The following is a 22,464-nucleotide window of genomic DNA, read 5'->3' as shown; positions in this document are numbered from 1 at the left end:
GTCATTCAGAGGATCTTTGACTCACGTTTTTGCTTTAAAACAGCAAAATGGTCCTGTCACATAGATTATCTTTGATTACTGTTTTTGGCAGTAGATCCCCAAAAACAGCAAAATGGTCCCATCACATCACAGGGAGGATCTTTGGCGAGCGTTTTTGTAGCAGGTTCTTAAAAACAAGAGAGCACTCCTGTCACACACAGGATCTTTGACCTGTAGCGTTTTTGGCAGTTGATTCTCACACAGCAAGGCGCTCCTGACACATAGAGGATCTTTGACTAGCATTGTTGGCAGTAGGTTCTCAAAAACAGCACAACTCTCCTGTCATTCAGAGGATCTTTGACTCGCGTAAAGTAGCCCTGTCATATAGAGTATATTTGACTAGTGTTTTTTGGCAGTAGGTTTTCAAAAGCAGTAAAGCACTCCTGTCACATAAAAGATCTTTGATCAGTGTTTTTGGAAGTATGTCCGTAAAAACAGCAAAATGGTCCTGTCACATAGAAGATCTTTGACTAGTGTTTTTGGCAGTAGGTTTTCAAAAGCGGTAAAACACTCCTGTCACATAAAAGATCTTTGATCAGTGTTTTTGGAAAAATGTCCCTAAAAACAGCAAAATGGTCCTGTCACATAATGGATCTTTGACTAGTGTTTTTGGCAGTTCATTCTCACACAGCAAGACCCTCTTGTCGTGAGAGCCCTCCCATCCCCCTAGAGGATCTTTGACCGGCGTTTTTGGCAGTATGTGCTCAAAAAAAGCAGGGCATTGCAGTTATGTAGGATCTTTGGCTAGCGTTTTTGAGCGCAGGTTCTCAAAAAACCGCATGGTGCTGCTTTAAAAAAAATATTTGACTCGCGTTTTTTGGCAGTAGGTGCTCAAAAACAGCAGGGTGCTCCCGTCATGTAGAAGATCTTTGACTAGCTTTTTTGGCAGTCGCTTCTCAAAAACAGCAGGATGCTCCTGTCACATAAAGGATCTCGGACCAGTGTGAACGTATTGTTCTTATTTCCGACTACGTGACTTTTTTGGAGTAATTTTGCAGTCTTGCAACGACGTGGGAATAGAAAACAAAAACAACGTTGAAGAAAACCCGTCGCAGGGGAGCAGCCCCGAGGTACAGTGTAATAATGGCAATATGGCCGCCCTCTTCATTGTGATGCAAATGTGAGGCAGCCTGGCAGGTTTGAAGAGGGGGAGGGAAGAGGGAGGAGGAGGTTTAAGGACGCAATTGAGGGATTTCTTTTGTGAAATGTTCTTTAAGGGCGGCAAACAAACCACACTTGGGGCCGGGGCCCCCAACACACACACATACACACACACACACACACACACACACACACACACAAACACACACACCAGCTCTGAGACACGGCAAGAAGAAGCAGCTTTTTAGTGATGTTGATGGAGGGGGACCAACGCCCCTCGGGCCCCCCCAACCTCTCTAGTCCCCTGGTTCTATGCAGCCAGTGTACACGCTGGCATGTGGCTGGGATTAGAACATTTCACTGTGGATTAAACTCTTTTGCTGCAAGGAGGAGAGAGTCGCACCACCAGAACCACTCTGGACTCAGGTATGTCGAACCCAATTTCAGCGTGTGTGTGTGTGTGTGTGTTTTCAGACATTTCCAATAAAAGCAATGTTTCAACTAATTTACCATGAATTGATTAACGTGGACCCCGACTTAAACAAGTTGAAAAATGTATTCAGGTGTTACCATTAAGTGGTCAATTGTACGGAATATGCACTGTACTGTGCAGTCTACTAATAAAAGTCTCAATCAATCAATAGTGAAACTAGAGTATTGAAATAACCTGTAAAATATATCAATTTGATGTCATCTTTCTAGCAGAAATGTTGAGCCGATCAAACGTTTACTCAAACTTTTGAAAATGCATTTGAACAATATTCTGTAATATGCGGAAGACAAACGTGCGTTTATGAATATATTGCATTATTGATACGTACCTTATATCTCGCAAAAAGAGACAAAAGTTTGAAAGGTAAGATATTTGGAGAGTGTCGTATTTATACTATAATAGTTTTTTTTCTCTCCAGCCATTTCAAAAGCAAATATAAAGTTTGCCCAAACTTATGGGGTTGCATAAGGCTCTAATACAGGGGTGTCCAAACTTTTTCCAATGAGGGCCGTACACGGACAAATTTAAGCATGCGGGGGCCATTTTGATATTTTTCATTTTCAAACCTTAACAAAATATATGGATTTTTTTTTTTTAACCTTTAGGGCTCCCGGGGACCATAAAGGGTCTCAGTCATTAAACTGTTAAAAATAAGTCAAATTATTATTATTATTTTTTAGTTAACGCTTACAGTAAATCTCTATATCAAGTTGAGGTTGATATAAAGTATAAAAAAAAAGGTTTTCTGTCAAAGACAACTTTGTTTTTTATAGTAAAACTGAAATATGCAGTATTTAGTAATTAGAGCCCTAAAAGATCAATAATGCAGGACACCATTGATTTGAATTCTTTAATATTTTTGAGTAATCACAGTGAAAAGTTAAATAAAATCCTACTAAATATATTTGGGATCCAAAAGGTCCCCCACTCATAAAGTGATACATTTTCTTTTTTTAATTTTTTTTACTTTTAACTCTTAAATTACGAGATCAACTTCAGATATATCTGTCGATTTTACGTTTGAACTATTATTTTGTTTGTTTTATGCTCTTTTGTCAAATAAAACTTTGATGTTTTTATATGGCAACCACACAATATATGCAATATTTTATCCACATAAAACATTTTAAAGTGATATTTTTTAACTAATAATTCATTATAACATAGATTTTTAGTCTTTTTTTTAATTTTTTTAAGCAATGGCAAAAAAAAGAAAAATAAACAACGACAAAAGAAAAAAAACAGCCTGCATGGCAGCTTTGTGTCAACATTGCAACTTTTTCTTGTTAGATTTCACCTCATTCCACTTGTTTTAAATGTTTTTTTTAAATTTTTGCAATATTATCAATTTTGCAATTTTTGCAGAATGTGTGGCGGGCCGGTAAACAATTAGCTGCGGGCCGCAAATGGCCCCCGGGCCGCACTTTGGACACCCCTTCTCTAATAGGAGCATGTGGCGCAATTAATCTTGCACAGTAGAAATAGAAGGAATGCATAATTTGTGTGTAGTATTTCATGAGATGTGTACTAAACGTTTAAAATAAAAGTCATTTTGGCAAGAAAATTGCACATTTATTGTTAATTTTTTTTGTCTTTTCTAAATGACTTTCCTGAAAGTTTTAGTTTGAATCAAAATATATTTTTATTATAGTAAAAAAAAAAAAAAAGTTTCATAATTTTTTAAAATATATATTAGACAAACTTAGACAAACTTTATTGATCCACAAGGGAAATTGTTATTGTTATATAATAAAACACGTCTTACTAATTAATGAGAGTCAATGAGCAAACGTGTATTAAAGGTAATTAAAGTCAAAATCCCAATTATTTGTATTTTTTTTTTGTTAAATATACTGGTAAAGTTTGCGGGCTACTTTTTTTGTTAACTTTGCCAGAACAAAACAAAATATGTCAAGCATGTCAACTTTATTGTCCAAAACGAGTTGCATCTACCACACGTGATGCATTCAAGGACCCTCCGCGTTTTTCTTGTGCGTCTCCAAAAAGGTAACAAAACCAAAAAAGGTGTAAAAAAAAAACCCAAATAACTCCCGTTTTAGGTGAATAAAGTTAATACGGGCAACAATATATTTAGAGTAAGTTTACAAGCACAACGCGAAATGACGCAGGGAGGATCGAACTGTGACGCACAAGGTTTCTTGGAAATCACGTTTAACGGTCACATAATAAAGAAACCCACCTTGACTTTAATTGTCTCCTAATATTGTCCTAAATGGTTTATTTCGAACATGTATACAGTTAGAAAACGATACATCACATAATTGACATATTCTTTTGACAACATGTCCGAAAAGTGATGTGAGGTAAAAAAAAAAAAAAAAAAAAAAAAAAAGTTTCCCGAATCACTCTTTAGTAAAATGTTGAATATTGCTAATATTCATCTTTTGTGTATTTAATGTCAATGCAAGGCTCGGTCACATTTTAAAAATGTTACTTTACCAAATTAATAATAGAATGTCGTTATTACAATACAACATTTTAATAAATTCAACTGCACTAGTCAAAGATCGTCTATTTAACAGACCACATTACCTGACACCTTCTATGTTAGCTACTTCTCTTTGTTTTTAATTTTCTATTTTCTGCTGGATTTACTCTCTATTTTATGCCATGGTAATTGTTATATATTGTATACATGATATAGACATAATATAATATATCAGTATATATAATATACTGTACATATATTATGTAAATATTACGTATATATGTTATATTTTATATCGCTATATTTAGTCTATTTATACCTGCATTGTCCTTTCCATCCTTACCCTTTCCATCATTGTAACTGAGCTATACTGTGTGGAACAATTCCTCTTGTGGATCATTACAGTTTGTCTAAGTCTAAGTCTACACTGTAGTGCTTTTTAAGAACCTGCTGTAACAAGTCAAAGATCCTCTATTTGACAGCACTCAGTCATACGTCCGTTTTGAGGAATCTGCAGCAAAAACGTGATCATTTGTTTATTTCCTGAGCGTAGCCTCTTATCGTTAGTCCTCTAATATTTTGGTAATCAATCGAGTAGTTTGTTCTATTCATTTGATAAAACATACTTTAAACCCCTAATGTGTATTTAAGTAAAAATAGTTGAAATAAACAGATTCTTCTGCTTGCCACGACCTTTATTCTTTTCCCCCTAATAAATACATATTAACATTAAAATTGCATTTTCAACATGTGCGTATTAATAAAAAGTAAAAAATAAAAACTATCCACTGTTAGCGTAATGCGCCACATAATGTGCGCTCTTTTGCAGCGTCCGTGTAAAAACTGTCCGAGCACTCCATGCAGTCTGAATTTGATACATTTTTTTGTTACATTCCTTTAACAATCAAGGCTACAAAGTATACATTTAAAGCTTTTATTCTACTCCAATTAATGAATTTCATTGATTTTTGGTTGCAGCCCTAGTCCCAATAATTTTGCTACATTGCTTTTAGATACTTTTTTTTTTACTTCCTGTAAGTGTTTTAAATTTATTGTTAATTTTTAATATAATTTTTCCACTTCCTGTACGTGTCCCAATACCTTTGTTAATTACGCATGTGAGAATTTTTTCACTTTCTGTAGGTGTCCCGATACTTTTGTTAATGACGTGTGTAATTTTTTCCCACTTCCTGTACATGTCCCAGTACTTTTGTTAATTAGGTATACGATCATTTTCCCCCTTTCTGTAGGTGTCCCAATACTTTTGTTAATTGTGAGTGTAATTGTTGTCACTTCCTGTAGGTGTTCCAACACGAGTTAATTGCATGTAGAATTTCCCCTTCCTGTCGGTAGTGAGTGTAGAATGTTTTTCACTTCCTGTTCGCGTCTCAAAACTTTTGTTTTTATATATTTTTTCACTTAATGTAGGTGACCAAATTATTTTGTTAATCACGTGTATGATCGTTTTTCACTTCCTGTAAGTGTCCCAATACTTTAAAAAAATATTTGTATGATCCTTTTTCACTTCCTGTAGGTGTTCCAATACTTTTGTTCATACTTTTATATTTTTTTCAATTCCTGTAGGTGTCCCTTTTTTACTTCCTTGAGGTGTCCCAATACTTTCGTTGATTAAGTGTATGATTGATTTTCACTTCCTGTAAGTGTCCCAATACTTTTGTTGATTACGTGTATGATCATTTGTCACTTCCTGTAAGTGTCCCAATAGTTTTGTTGACTATGTTTATAATTTTTAACTTCCTGTAAGTGTCCCAATACTTTTGTTGATTACGTGTATGATCATTTGTCACTTCCTGTAAGTGTCCCAATAGTTTTGTTGACTATGTTTATAATTTTTAACTTCCTGTAGGTGTCCCAATACTTTTGTTTATAGTTTTATCATCCTTTTTCACTTCCTGTAGGTGTTCCAATACTTTTGTTCAATTGTATTGGTTGCCAGCAATCGGAGGGTTGCTGGTTACTGGGGTTCAATCCCCACCTTCTACCATCCTAGTCACGTCCGTTGTGTCCTTGGGCAAGACACTTCACCCTTGCTCCTGATGGATGTTGGTAGCGCCTTGCATGGCAGCTCCCTCCATCAGTGTGTGAATGTGTGTGTGAATGGGTGAATGTGGAAATAGTGTCAAAGCGCTTTGAGTACCTTGAAGGTAGAAAAGCGCTATACAAGTATAACCCATTTATCATTATTTATTTAGTTCTATATTCATTGTTCACTCCCTGTAGGTGTCCCAATACTTTTGTTTATAGTGTATAATCATTTTCCACTTCCTGTAGGTGTTCCAACACTTTTGTTTATAGTTTTATAATCATTTTCCACTTCCACTAGGTTTCCCAATATTTTTGTTTATTGTTTTATAATCATTTTCCACTTCCTGCAGGTGTCCCAATACTTTTGTTTATAATTTTATAATCATTTTCCACTTCCTGCAAGTGTCCCAATACTTTTGTTTATAGTTTTTAATAATTTCCCACTTCCTGCAGGTGTCCCAATACTTTTGTTTATAGTTTTTTAATCATTTTCCACTTCCTGTAGGTGACCCAATACTTTTGTTTATAGTTTTTTAATAATTTTCCACTTCCTGTAGGTGTCCCAATACTTTTGTTTATAGTTTTTAATCATTTTCCACTTCCTGTAGGTGTTCCAACACTTTTGTTTATAGTTTTATAATCATTTTCCACTTCCACTAGGTGTCCCAATATTTTTGTTTATAGTTTTATAATCATTTTCCACTTCCACTAGGTGTCCCAATATTTTTGTTTATAGTTTTATAATCATTTTCCACTTCCACTAGGTGTCCCAATATTTTTGTTTATAGTTTTATAATCATTTTCCACTTCCACTAGGTGTCCCAATATTTTTGTTTATTGTTTTATAATCATTTTTCCACTTCCACTAGGTGTCCCAATACTTTTGTTTATAATTTTATAATCATTTTCCACTTCCTGCAAGTGTCCCAATACTTTTGTTTATAGTTTTTAATAATTTCCCACTTCCTGCAGGTGTCCCAATACTTTTGTTTATAGTTTTTTAATCATTTTCCACTTCCTGTAGGTGACCCAATACTTTTGTTTATAGTTTTTTAATAATTTTCCACTTCCTGTAGGTGTCCCAATACTTTTGTTTATAGTTTTTAATCATTTTCCACTTCCTGTAGGTGTTCCAACACTTTTGTTTATAGTTTTATAATCATTTTCCACTTCCACTAGGTGTCCCAATATTTTTGTTTATAGTTTTATAATCATTTTCCACTTCCACTAGGTGTCCCAATATTTTTGTTTATAGTTTTATAATCATTTTCCACTTCCACTAGGTGTCCCAATATTTTTGTTTATTGTTTTATAATCATTTTTCCACTTCCACTAGGTGTCCCAATACTTTTGTTTATAATTTTATAATAATTTTCCACTTCCTGCAAGTGTCCCAATACTTTTGTTTATAGTTTTTAATAATTTTCCACTTCCTGCAGGTGTCCCAATACTTTTGTTTATAGTTTTTAATCATTTTCCACTTCCTGTAGGTGTCCCAATACTTTTGTCTATAGTTTTATAATCATTTTCCACTTCCTGTAGGTGTCCCAATACTTTTGTCTATAGTTTTATAATCATTTTCCACTTCCACTAGGTGTCCCAATACTTTATTTATAGTTTTATAATCATTTTCCACTTCCTGCAAGTGTCCCAATACTTTTGTTTATAGTTTTTTAATCATTTTCCACTTCCTGTAGGTGACCCAATCAATACCTTTGTCGATTGAGGTTCCAGAATGGTCCAGCCGTGCGGGCCCCCGAGCCGCCGAGCCCGCCTGGTCACCAAAGACGGGCGCTGCAACATCGAGTTTGGCAACTTGGAGTCGGGCAACCACATGGCCTACCTGGTGGACTTCTGGACCACCTTCGTGGAGATCCGCTGGCGCTTCGTGCTCCTCCTGTTCGTGGCGTCCTTCACGGGCAGCTGGTTCGTGTTCAGCCTGCTGTGGTACTGGATCGCCAAGAGCAACGGGGACCTGGCGGCGCCGGGCGGCGTGGACGGCCACGTCATGTGCGTGGCCAACGTCAACAGCCTGACCACCGCCTTCCTCTACTCGCTGGAGACGCAGACCACCATCGGCTACGGCGGCCGGGCGCTGACGGGGCAGTGCCCCGGCACGGTGGCCGTCATCGTGCTGCAGTCGGTGGCGGGCGTGTTCATCAACAGCTTCATGTGCGGCGTCATCCTGGCCAAGATCTCGCTGCCCAAGCGGCGCGCCAAGACGGTGAGCTTCAGCCACGTGGCCGTCATCTGCCTCCGGAAAGGGAAGCTGTGCCTCCTGATCCGCGTGGCCAACCTCCGCAAGACCCTGCTCATCGGCAGCCAGATCTACGGCAAGCTGCTGAGGACCACCACCACGCCCGACGGCGAGACCTTCATCCTGGACCAGCTGGACATCGCCTTCACGGTGGACTCCGGCAAGGACAACCTGTTCTTCGTTTGCCCGCTGACGCTCTACCACGCCATCGAGCGCTCCAGTCCCTTCTACGAGCTGTCGGCCGACACCCTCCCCCAGCAGGACTTCGAGCTGGTGGTCTTCCTGGACGGCATCGCCGAGTCCACCAGCTCCTCCTGCCAGGTGCGCACCTCCTACACGCCGCAGGAGATCCAGTGGGGGCACAACTTCCTGCCCATCATCTCGCGCACCAGGACCGGCAAGTACTGCGTGGACTTCTCCAACTTCTCCAAAAGCGTGCGGGTGGGCACGCCGCACTGCGCCCGCTGCCTCGACGGCAACGTGGACCTGCCGAACAGGAAGCGGCACACGGAGAAGATGGGCGTCGACAACCTGGGCTTCCACGTCATCGACATTCACGACGGCGTGGACGTCACCAAGATGTGAGGCCGACGCGCTTTTCCAAAGACGGAAGAACCCTAGAGATCGTCTGTTCCGCAACTGTAAAAAGAAGTAAAGCTCTGTGGAAAAAAAAATAAAAAAAATTGACCATCGTAGCTTTGATGGCGGGGGTCACATTAAAAAGTTACGCAGGCATCGCACTTTAACCGCTATTACGATAAAAATCGGAAAACCCAAATGTAGCCTAATTCATACAAAATTACTACTTTAATGATTATTAACTCTTCCCCACATGAAGACATCACGCATTGCACTTAAAGAAACCTAAAAATGTAACGTTACAAGGGCAAAAAGTAGCTAAACGCTATTACGATAAAAATCGGGAAACCCAAATGTAGCCTAATTCATACAAAATTACTACTTTAATGATTATTAACTCTTCCCCACATGAAGACATCATGCATTGCACTTAAAGAAACCTAAAAATGTAACGTTACAAGGGCAAAAAGTAGCTAACTGCTATTACGATAAAAATCGGAAAACACAAATGTAGCCTAATTCATACAAAATTACTACTTTAATGATTATTAACTCTTCCCCACATGAAGACATCATGCATTGCACTTAAAGAAACCTAAAAATATAACATTACAAGGGCAAAAAGTAGCTAACCGCTATTACGATAAAAATCGGAAAACCCAAATGTAGCCTAATTCATACAAAATTACTACTTTAATGATTATTAACTCTTCCCCACATGAAGACATCACGCATTGCACTTAAAGAAACCTAAAAATGTAATGTTACAAGGGTAAAAAGTAGCTAACCGCTATTACGATAAAAATCGGAAAACCCAAATGTAGCCTAATTCATACAAAATTACTACTTTAATGATTATTAACTCTTCCCCACATGAAGACATCATGCATTGCACTTAAAGAAACCTAAAAATGTAACGTTACAAGGGCAAAAAGTAGCTAACTGCTATTACGATAAAAATCGGAAAACCCAAATGTAGCCTAATTCATACAAAATTACTACTTTAATGATTATTAACTCTTCCCCACATGAAGACATCACGCATTGCACTTAAAGAAACCTAAAAATGTAACGTTACAAGGGCAAAAAGTAGCTAACCGCTATTACGATAAAAATCGGGAAACCCAAATGTAGCCTAATTAATACAAAATTACTACTTTAATGATTACTAACTCTTCCCCACATGAAGACATCATGCATTGCACTTAAAGAAACCTAAAAATGTAACGTTACAAGGGCAAAAAGTAGCTAACTGCTATTACGATAAAAATCGGAAAACCCAAATGTAGCCTAATTCATACAAAATTACTACTTTAATGATTATTAACTCTTCCCCACATGAAGACATCATGCATTGCACTTAAAGAAACCTAAAAATGTAACGTTACAAGGGCAAAAAGTAGCTAACCGCTATTACGATAAAAATCGGAAAACACAAATGTAGCCTAATTAATACAAAATTACTACTTTAATGATTATTAACTCTTCCCCACATGAAGACGTCACGCATTGCACTTAAAGAAACCTAAAAATGTAACGTTACAAGGGCAAAAAGTAGCTAACCGCTATTACGATAAAAATCGGGAAACACAAATGTAGCCTAATTAATACAAAATTACTACTTTAATGATTATTAACTCTTCCCCACATGAAGACATCATGCATTGCACTTAAAGAAACCTAAAAATGTAACGTTACAAGGGTAAAAAGTAGCTAACCGCTATTACGATAAAAATCGGGAAACCCAAATGTAGCCTAATTAATACAAAATTACTACTTTAATGATTATTAACTCTTCCCCACATGAAGACATCATGCATTTCACTTAAAGAAACCTAAAAATGTAACGTTACAAGGGCAAAAAGTAGCTAACCGCTATTACGATAAAAATCGGAAAACCCAAATGTAGCCTAATTCATACAAAATTACTACTTTAATGATTATTAACTCTTCCCCACATGAAGACATCACGCATTGCACTTAAAGAAACCTAAAAATGTAACGTTACAAGGGCAAAAAGTAGCTAACCGCTATTACGATAAAAATCGGGAAACCCAAATGTAGCCTAATTAATACAAAATTACTACTTTAATGATTATTAACTCTTCCCCACATGAAGACATCATGCATTTCACTTAAAGAAACCTAAAAATGTAACGTTACAAGGGCAAAAAGTAGCTAACCGCTATTACGATAAAAATCGGAAAACCCAAATGTAGCCTAATTCATACAAAATTACTACTTTAATGATTATTAACTCTTCCCCACATGAAGACATCACGCATTGCACTTAAAGAAACCTAAAAATGTAACGTTACAAGGGCAAAAAGTAGCTAACCGCTATTACGATAAAAATCGGAAAACACAAATGTAGCCTAATTCATACAAAATTACTACTTTAATGATTATTAACTCTTCCCCACATGAAGACATCATGCATTGCACTTAAAGAAACCTAAAAATGTAACGTTACAAGGGCAAAAAGTAGCTAACCGCTATTACGATAAAAATCGGAAAACACAAATGTAGCCTAATTAATACAAAATTACTACTTTAATGATTATTAACTCTTCCCCACATGAAGACATCACGCATTGCACTTAAAGAAACCTAAAAATGTAACGTTACAAGGGTAAAAAGTAGCTAACCGCTATTACGATAAAAATCGGAAAACCCAAATGTAGCCTAATTCATACAAAATTACTACTTTAATGATTATTAACTCTTCCCCACATGAAGACATCATGCATTGCACTTAAAGAAACCTAAAAATGTAACGTTACAAGGGCAAAAAGTAGCTAACCGCTATTACGATAAAAATCGGGAAACCCAAATGTAGCCTAATTAATACATAATTACTACTTTAATGATTATTAACTCTTCCCCACATGAAGACATCACGCATTGCACTTAAAGAAACCTAAAAATGTAACGTTACAAGGGTAAAAAGTAGCTAACCGCTATTACGATAAAAATCCAAAAACCCGAATTTAGCCTAATTGATACAAAATTACTATGTTAATGATCACTAACTCTTCCCCACATAAAGACATCATGCACTGCACTTAAAAAAACAAAACATTAAATGTTACAAGTGTAAAACGAAGCTAATCACTATTACGATAAAAATCGGAAAACCCAAATATAGCCTAATTAGTACAAAATTACTACAAACGTACTTTAATGATTACTAACTCTTCCCCGCATAAAGACATCATGCATTGCACTTAAAAAAACAAAACATTTAATGTTACAAGTGTAAAATGAAGCTAATCGCTATTACAATCAAAATCGGAAAAAAGGAATGTTGGCCTAATGAATACAAAATTACTACTTTAATGATTACTAACTCTTCCCCGCATGAAGACATCATGCATTGCACTTAAAAAAACAAAAACATTTACCGTTACAAGTGTAAAAAGAAGCTAACCGCTATTACGATAAAAATCGAAAAAAACAAATGTTGGCCTATTTGATACAAAATTACTACTTTAATGATTACTAACTCTTCCCCGCATGAAGACATCATGCATTGCACTTAAAAAACCAAAGAAAGTAACGTTACAAGTGTAAAAAGAAGCTAACTGCTTTTACGCTAAAAATCGAAAAACCCGAATGTAGCCTAATTAACACAAAATGACTACTTTAATGATTACTAACTCTTCCCCGCATAAAGACATCATGCATTGCACTTAAAAAAACAAAACATTTAACGTTACAAGTGTAAAAAGAAGCTAACCGCTATTACGATAAAAATCGAAAAAACCAAATGTAGGCCTAATTGATACAAAATTACTACTTTAATGATTACTAACTCTTCCCCGCATGAAGACATCATGCATTGCACTTAAAAAAAATAAAAATGTAACTTTACAAATGTGAAAAGAAGCTAACCGTTATTACGATAAAAATGGAAAAACCCGAATGTAGCCTAATTAATACAAAATGACTACTTCATTGATTACTAACTCTTCCCCGCATGAAAACATCATGCATTGCACTTCAAAAAAACTACAAATGTAACGTTACAAGTGTAAAAAGTAGCTAACCGCTATTACGATAAAAATGGAAAAACCTGAATGTAACCTTATTAATACAAAATTACTACTTTAATGATTACTAACTCTTTCCCGCATGAAGACACAATGCATTGCAATAAAAAAAATAAAAAAATGTAACGTTACGTGTGTAAAAAGTAGCAAATCGCTATTACGATAAAAATCGAAAAACCCAAATGTAGCCTAATTGATACAAAATTACTACTTCAATGAGTACTAACTCTTCCCTGCATTTAATATATGCATTGCACTAAAGAAGAAGTGTAAAAAGAAGATACGAGTGATTACGATAAAACACTGAAACAATTATGTAGCCTTAATAGATACAAAACTGGTTACAAACTCTTCCCCGCATGAAGACATGCATTGCACTTAAAAAGAAAAAAATTGTAACGTTGTTATAAGTGTAAAAAGAAGCTAAATGCTATTACGATAAAAACATAGAAACGACTTATGCCTTGTAACTTTTCCCCGTATGACGACATCATGCATGGCACTAAAATGTTTACGTTCTTACAAGCAAGCCAATCACTATTATGATAACAACGTATAAAACCTTGTGTAACCTTTAACTTATACAAACTGATTATTATTATGATTGACTTTTCCCCGCATGAAAACATCATGCATCGCACTTTTACAGAAAAATTGTAACATTGTTTCAAGTGTAAAAAGAAGATAACAGCTGTTGAAACAAAAACGTAAAATCTCTAATGTAGCCTTAACTGATAGAAAAGTACTAATACTATAATTGCTAACTCTTCCCCTGCATTGCAGCTAAAAATATGGTAACATTGTTACAAGTGTAAAAAGAAGCTAACTGCTATTACGACAAAAACACGGAAACCTTTTTGTAGCATTAACTGATGCCAAAATTGTTAACATTGCATTGCACTTTTACAAGAAATTGTAACGTCACAAGTGTAAAAAGAAGATAACCGCAGTTACGATAAAAAACGTAAAGGTGTAAAAAGATCAAAAACCTGATGTAGCCTTAACTCGAGCAAAATTTCAGCTCATTTTTATACTTTATTATTATTATTATTGTTGATTTACGGTCCTGTCGGCCATGTTGTCCTGAGCAGCCAGGATAACGTAAAAGGGAGGATTACAAGTCATGCACTTTAAAAAAAAAGAAGAAATTCTCGGGTGTAAAAAGAAGCTAAACGCTATTACGATAAAAATTTAAAAACCTTAATACAAAAGTACTAATATTTCCCCGCACGAAGACGTCATGCATCACACTTTAAAAAAAGTGTAAAAAGAAGATAACCGCAATTACGATAAATAACACAGAAACCCCTAATGTCGCCTTAAATGACGTGAAATTAATATTGTAGTTATTAGCTCTTCCCTGCATGCATTGCACTTTTACAAAAAAATGGTAACGTTGTTACAAGTGGAGATAACCGCTATTACGATGAAAGTGTAAAAAGAAGCTAAAAAAATGACCAAAGCCCATATGTAGCCTTAACTCGTGTAAAATTACGATAATTACTCATAAAAATGCAGCTTATTTTCATACTTTATTATTAGTGTTGATTTATGGTCCCGTTGGCCATGTTGTCCTGAGCAGCCAGGACAACAATGTAAAGTCATGTAGTTTAAAAAAAAACAAACAAAAAAAACAAGTGTAAAAAGAAGCTATTACGATAAAAAGGTAACAACCCTCATGTAGCCTTAATTCATTGTAGAATTACTAATACCATTTTTATTATTTATAAAAACGCAAATTACTTTCATACAATCTTATTGTTGTTGACATAACGTCGGCCATAGGACACGTGTTATTGCATTGCCTTTAATGGGAAAATCGTTGTAAGAGGTGCCGGGGGCCTCCAAACAAACTTTTGCTTAGGGCCCCATTTTAGCCTGACTTTGAAGGACGTTAAAATGAATAAAAAAAGTGGAGGTCCTGCATTGTCGGGCACAGTAGGTAGTATTTGAGAAGATTAAGGTCTGAGCCTGTTTTAATGAAAAACTACACTGGGGGAAAGTAAAAATGATTAAAAATAGAATAACATAACCTTTTTGCACTTTGTCATTAAACACCAACTGGTAGTGACAGATCTGCTTTAAGAGCACAGCTGCTAAATGCAACCATTGTGAAGTCAAGTAACTGAAGATAAAACATATTTTTCCACATTTGAGTCCCTTGCTGGTGTTTTTTTTTCTGCTTAATAATAATTTTTTTAATGAGTTTTTGGTGGGTCACGTGACTGAAGTACTGAATGTGTCCACAAGAGGGCGTTGTAACACTGCCGCGCAACACAACAAGCAGAGCAAGATAGCAGCGCGTTTGACAACCGACCACTAGAGGGCGCCAGAGCTGCGCGTTGACAGCGCGCCCTCATCACAACAATTACATCTCCTCGATCTTACTCTCAGATCGCACCATCAATAATTTAAGTAGAGCGTCTCAAACAAAGCCAAAATGTCTCCAATGTCTTTTCATGACATTTTTTTTAATGTTAACTGGGTATAACGATGACAATTTTTTAAAGTATATATTATTTAGCATTTTCAACCATAAAAATGGCTAAATGAACAAAAAAGATCAATAATACAGTATTGGCCACCAGACCAACCAATCACAGCGCACTGTTCAGTATCGTGGCCACTGATTGGCTCAGCCTGAGGCAGCGTTACTATATTGGATTAAAGGACTATACATGGGACTATGTGGGTGTTATTTCATGTCTAGAGGGCTCTCATTATATTAAAAAAAGTAAACAAGTTTTTATGCTGTAATTATGAAAATATTCGATTTATTGTTGAAAACTGCAAAGACTTGTGAATCCAAAAAAGTTAATTGCTCCCAAGTTTGGAATTAACTCATGGGCCAACGTGATATCACTAGTAAAATTTCCCCAGACATATGAAACCATGATGACAAAATGACTACATGAATGGAAAGCCCTCGCTTAGCACTTTAATTTGAGGTGCAACTTGATGTGGTTTGTTACTAATTGTTTACCAACCTTATTTCTGGTAAACTTAGGCCACATATGTTAAACTTGTGGCCCACCATATAATTTAAAGTGGCCCGCTACGTCATTTAAAGAGGCCCGTCACGTAATTTAATGTAATCCCCCCACCATGTTGTTTAAGGCCCAATGTGGCCCACCATGTCATTTAATTCCCAAGGTGACCCGTCACATCATTTAATGTGGCCCGCCCACTACATCATTTAAGGCCCAAGGTGGCCCGCCACTTTATTCAATATGGCCCGCCAACCATGTCATTTAAGGCCCGAAGTGGCTTACCATGTCAAATAAGGTGGCTTGCACACCACACCATTTAAGGCCAAAGGTGGCCCGCTACTTCATTTAATGAGGCCCGTCACATCATTTAATGTGGCCCACCACACCATTTCAGGCCAAAAGTGGCCCGCTACTTCATTTAATGTGGCCCGCCCACCATATCATCTAAGGCCCAATGTGGCCCGTCATATCATTTAATGTGGCCCGTCATATCAGTTAATGTGGCCCGTCATGTCATTTAATGTGGCCCGTCATGTCATTTAATGTGGTTCATCACGTCTTTTAAGGCCCGACGTGGCTTACAATGTCAGTGGCTTGCACACCACACCGCCCGTTACTTCATTTAATGTGGCCCACCACACCATTTCAGGCCAAAGGTGGCCCGCTACTTCATTTAAAGTGGCCCGCTACTTCATTTAAAGTGGCCCACCCACCACACCATTTAAGGTGGCTCACTACATTATTTAATGCGACCCGCACACCATATCATCTAAGGCCCAATGTGGCCCATCATGTCATTTAAAGTGGCCCATCATGTCATTTAATGTGGCCCATCATGTCATTTAATCTGGCCCGTCATGTCATTTAAAGTGGCTCGTCACGTCATTTAAGGCCCGAAGTGGCTTACCGGGTCACTTAATGTGGCTTGCACACCACACCATTTAAGGTCAAAGGTGTCCCGCTACTTCATTTAACTTGGCCTGTCACATCATTTAATGTGGCCCACCACACCATTTCAGGCCAAAGGTGGCCCGCTACTTCATTTAATGTGGCCCACCCACCACACCATTGAAGGTGGCTCGCTACATTATTTAATGGGACCCGCCATGTAATTTAATGTGGCCCGCACACCATATCATTTAAGGCCCAATGTGGCTCGTCACGTCATTTAAAGCCCAAAGTGGCTTACCGTGTCATTTAATGTGGCTTGCACACCACACCATTTAAGGCCAAAGGTGGCCCCCTACTTCATTTAAAGTGGCCCGCCACACCATTTAATCTGGCCTGCCCACCATCTCGTTTAAGGCCCAAATTGGCCCAATGTGGCTCGTTACTTCATTTAAAGCCCAAAGTGGCTTACCGTGTCATTTAATGTGGCTTGCACAACACACCATTTAAGGCCAAAGGTGGCCCGCTACTTCATTTAAGGTGGCCCGCCATATCATTTAAGGAGGCCCGTCAAGTCATTTTTAAAACCAAGTCACTTTAGGCCAAAGACCACATCATTTAAGGCCCAAGGTAGCATCTAATGTGGCTCACTACGTCTTTAAAGTTGGCTCGTCATGTCATTAAAGTGGCCCGCCCACCACACCATATAGGTTTTTTGCTACATCATTTGAGTTGGCCCACCACTTCATTTAATGTGGCTCGCCTACTACGTCATTTAAGGCCCAAGGTGGCCCGCCATGTCATGTAACGTGCCCTGTGAAATAATAAAGCTCTTTCTGGTTAAATGTCATTGCTTTCCCCCCCCATTTTGACAGAAAAATGTACTGCATGCAATTGCATATGTTCTACACTTTAATATAATCATCTGTTCATGCAACAAGATATTCCAAGCATGTTTTGTTTTTTTACAAGTTATTAAAAATAAAATATCTGCTTGTCACCTTGAATTGTACAATCAACCTGTACAATAATAAAAAAACAGTTGCCTATGCAAATTATGTAAGGAGGCTAATTATATCCACTGTATATGTGGCCTCCACAAAAATGAGAGTTTGACACACCATCCTTTGATTTTTGAGCTGTAAAAAGTTCTGAAGCTGAAGAACATAGAATAGACCCTTTATAAATATTAGGAATATCAATGGTTGCACGCATCCAGCAAGTTGGCTCGATAAAAATAACAAAAAAAGAGTCAAGAGTAGCAAATGTGCTTTATTGACAACTCCATGAGAGGCGAATGGGAATGATGTCACCTGTAAACACGTTGCGTATAAGAGCACTTGAACGTCGGGAGAGGAAATCGCTAATCGCAGAGTCCAATACTGTCCCGTTACACACCGTACCGTACCAGCATGCACAGGAAGTTCCTCCAGCAGCCTTCAATGACGTGGTTTGAATTACCGGACATAACATTAGGTACACCTGCACAACTTGAGCCAATACAAAAGCACTTAAGGAAAAAAATCATCTAAAAATGCATTAATTTATTATTAAGAAAATAATTATGAAAATACAATTTTGGAAAAATTAAATTAAAAAATGTGGGTAATAATGGACAATAAAACTCATTGGCTCAATAGTTTTTATGTTTTCTATTTGCTACAATGGCACAGTATTGCCACATGTCAGCAGGTGACTTTTTTTCTTTCTTCTTATTCTTCCAGTGCAGACTCGGCTATTATTAGCTGGGAGCTGATGGGCCTAGACATGGATCATAATAATGATCTGAAGCAGCAGCCTCGCGCGTCTCAGCTCCAATGACATGCGAACGCGCCGGCAAACCCCCCCCCAACAACAACAACAACAACAACAAAAAAAACAACTACCTAATTTGAATACCATATTTTTCGGACTATAAGTCGCAGTTTTTTTTCATAGTTTGGCCGGGGGTGCGACTTATACTCAGGAGCGACTTAAGTGTGAAATTATTAACACATTACCGTAAAATATCAAATAATATTATTTAGCTCATTCACGTAAGAGACTAGATGTATAAGATTTCATGGGATTTAGCGATTAGGAGTGACAGATTGTTTGGTAAACGTATAGCATGTTTTATATGTTATAGTTATTTGAATGACTCTTACCATAATATGTTACGTTAACATACCAGGCACGTTCTCAGTTGGTTATTTATGCCTCATATAACGTACACTTATTCAGCCTGTTGTTCACTATTCTGTATTTATTTTAAATTGCCTTTCAAATGTCTATTCTTGGTGTTTGGTTTTATCAAATACATTTCCCCAAAAAATGCGACTTAAACTCCAGTGCGACTTATACTCCGGAGCCACTTACACTCCGAAAAATACGGTAATTCATATTTCCAGTTTGGAGACAACTTGTGTCCCAATACTTTTGTGTTTACAAGTAGACTGCTGGGGAAGAATCCTGAATAGAAAAGACGCGGACATAAAAAAACATTTGAGCACGGTTATGTCGTTTGCTTTAATGACTACATTTGTTTTCAGCCGTTGTGCAGGTGAAATATGACAAAGATTCCCCAAATACGACAAACATGACTTTGACGCGAGGGTTTTTTTTCATTCCTGAGTGGATCAAAAAGTGCTTCTCCAGACAACCAGTGCTCAGTTGCATCAGTTGGCACCTTTACCCGCCGTTTCACGTTACGTCCACATAAATTCGGTGGCGGCGGGAATAGCGTAAGAAGGCGGGGGGCAGGGACGGTAAACACTGTTGTGTTGAAAGCGATTGGCACATGTCGTACTTTTCCATTTTAGGGCTTTAATAGCAAACATTTCCTCAAATAACAAAATGGCTTTTTTGAGATTTACTCAACAGCAGAGAGCAGTAGGGCTCTATTAAAGGTGAGGTGCTGCCTATTAGAGAAGACAGTATTTTTCAGACAATACCTATCATATTTTTACAATCTTTTATCATCACCTTAATATCATTCCTCACATTTTATCTTTATACCAACTTAGATTTACTTCAGAGTAATCAGTGTACAGCTTGTATAACAGTAAATATCTACTATAAGCCGCTATTTTTTTCCCTACACTTTGAACCCCGCGGCTTATAAGACGGTGCGGCTAATTTATGTATTTTTCTTCACTGAGGTGAAAACAAACAAACAAGCAAACACACTGAGAAGGTGTTTTATTGTTTGTGCTATGGCGCCATCTTTTGGATGAGTTTGCACACTGCAGGTGCTGCAGTGTCCTTCCACAAGTGCTCCTTTTCCTCCCTCAACCGGAGTACTGTACAGTCTTCGAGCTGTCTGTAGCGTTTTTACTCGTATGGATTCTTCATTCATCACTCCAAGCAACGTTTGTAAGTTTTACAATACAACTACAACTATTTATACTTACTAAACAGTCCCATGTGTGATGTCTGTAGGAGTGTTTTCATGCATATTCGTACGTGCTATTGTAATGTGATGACGCTAACACCGTTAGCAATAGCTAATACGCTAACGCGTGTCTGTGTTAGTATTATTAACTTACAATAACATTCTTTTTGTATTGTTTCAGTTTTGTAAATTCACCAAAACGTCACCGTGGAGTTATTGAGTCTATTAAGCTGATTGGAGAGCTAGCTTCTGATCTGAACCGAGGATGTCGTTGTGGCTTGTGCAGCCCTTTGAGACACTTGTGATTTAGGGCAATATAAATAAACATTGATTGATTTCTACCATGAATTGATTTACGTGGACCCCGACTTAAACAAGTTGAAAAACTTATTCGGGTGTTATCATTTAGTGGTCAATTGTACGGAATATGTACTGAACTGTGCAATCTACTAATAAAAGTTTCAATCAATCAATCAATCAATCGATTGATTGACAGCTTCCGCAACTAGTGGGTCCATGACGATGACTTCTGTTTTGTTTGATCAACCGTTTTACTGCCGTGTTACAGACAGTTTGGAAACAATTAAGGTATGTAAATAAACATTTACAGAATATTTCTGTGTAAATAACTAATTTCACAACGTATATACGTGCGTCTTATAGCCCGAAGCGGTTAATAAATGGGAGAAAAATTCCCTATAATTGCGGCTTATATACCGGTTCACTTATTAGTCCGAAAAATACGATAGTGTATACATGACTGTATATTTTCTGATATTATATATTATAATAACATTTTAAGATTTATTTGAGATGACTCGCACAGTGTCTGTAAGAGGCTATTTGAGAGAATGCGGGTTAGAAGATAACAATAATAATTTTAAAACATAATAAATTGAAGCTATGTGGTGGGACTTATTGGTCCAGTTGCTTTCATTTTCTTTTTTCCGGAATATAAAAGAATATTTGTTTAGTTAAACACTAGGAAACGCTGATGACGCATTTGGATCATATTTTTGTGCACTGTTATGACTCTTAAAATATACAAAGTTGGTGATTGTTTAATGTCCAAAGTCCACGGATAAAATGTTTTTATTACTGTCAGTCCAAATTGTGTGAATCTCTTCCTTCTCTGATTAAAAAAAAAGCTAAGTTGCTACATGTTAAACACAGGAAGTGAACAAAATTAGTAAGTTTAACGCATTTTTGGCCTATTTTAAAGGAGCTTTTTCTAACTTGTACGCAGATGCCAAGAGGGCAATAACTTTCCAATGTGTTTTAAGTTAAGTTAAAGTTAAAGTACCAATGATTGTCACACACACACTAGGTGTGGTGAAATTTGTCCTCTGCATTTGACCCATCCCCTTGGGGAGCAGTGGGCAGCAGCGGCGCCGCGCCCGGGAATCATTTTTGGTGATTTAACCCCCAATTCCAACCCTTGATGCTGAGTGCCAAGCAGGGAGGTAATGGGTCCCATTTTTATAGCATTATATCCCGCCCTTTTATGGCTTTCAGCACTTAATGACGTAACTAAGCCCATCCGCAACATTGTGTGTTGTTAGCTAATGATAGCGTTCCTGCTAGCTAACGTTAGCTATCCTTATGCACATACCATAATAATACCCGTAGGTTGAAGGACAGCATGTATAACTACAGTAGCCGTAATGCGCCGACAATCCATCAAGCGGTGCGGCTTCGTAGCTTACCAAAGTCGTACTAAAACATTTTGACATATTTTGGAGCGCTAATAAAACATCAAAGTTTAGGGCTTGCTTGCTAGTGTCATCTTGCACTCCACACGTATCTCTTATGTGTGAGTGCCATCTACTGGTCACACTTATTACACTATGCACCAAATGAAATTGCTTCGACGTCGCTAAGCACAACCAGAATTATTCCGTACATTAGACGAACTGTCGATTTTTGAGAAAATTAATTTTAAGTGCGCCTTACAGTTTGAAAAATACGGTACGTAGATTAGACCATCACCATTATGTTAATCATTTTGGATATAAGTGATGGTAAAGCACATTCTCATTAAATCCCCTGACATGTGGGCAACCACGAAACAGGCTTGTAGGGATTAACTTGTCGTCTATCTGTCTCTTTCTTAAATTAGCATATATTATATATATATACACACACACACACACACACACACACACACACACACACACACACACACACACACACACAC

The 22,464-nt window shown here is 37.3% G+C and overlaps 2 protein-coding genes and 1 long non-coding RNA gene across 4 annotated transcripts in view; 2 read left to right on the top strand and 1 right to left on the bottom strand.

Moving 5' to 3' along the window:
* The window catches only part of LOC133651091 (neural cell adhesion molecule 1-like), an 881,445-nt gene that overhangs the window by 765,013 nt on the left and 93,968 nt on the right, over positions 1-22,464 (top strand). The gene's annotated exons all lie outside the window — the stretch shown is intronic.
* On the top strand, positions 1,480-9,091 carry LOC133651097 (ATP-sensitive inward rectifier potassium channel 1-like). The gene is made up of 2 exons (XM_062049040.1): positions 1,480-1,566; positions 7,826-9,091. The coding sequence occupies exon 2, from the start codon at positions 7,864-7,866 to the stop codon at positions 8,968-8,970; it is 1,107 nt and encodes a 368-aa protein (XP_061905024.1). The 5' UTR covers positions 1,480-1,566; positions 7,826-7,863; the 3' UTR covers positions 8,971-9,091.
* The window catches only part of LOC133651102 (uncharacterized), a 51,053-nt gene continuing 37,527 nt past the window's right edge, over positions 8,939-22,464 (bottom strand). Inside the window, exon 3 of the long non-coding RNA XR_009826375.1 lies at positions 8,939-9,044. This is a non-coding gene — a long non-coding RNA (uncharacterized LOC133651102). The remainder of the gene's footprint in view (positions 9,045-22,464) is intronic.

This window comes from Entelurus aequoreus, linkage group LG05, assembly GCF_033978785.1.
Source record: "Entelurus aequoreus isolate RoL-2023_Sb linkage group LG05, RoL_Eaeq_v1.1, whole genome shotgun sequence".
NCBI classification, from domain to species: domain Eukaryota; kingdom Metazoa; phylum Chordata; class Actinopteri; order Syngnathiformes; family Syngnathidae; genus Entelurus; species Entelurus aequoreus.
The sequence above is the reverse complement of the archived record's forward strand: the minus strand, read 5'-3'. Positions and strand labels throughout refer to the sequence as shown.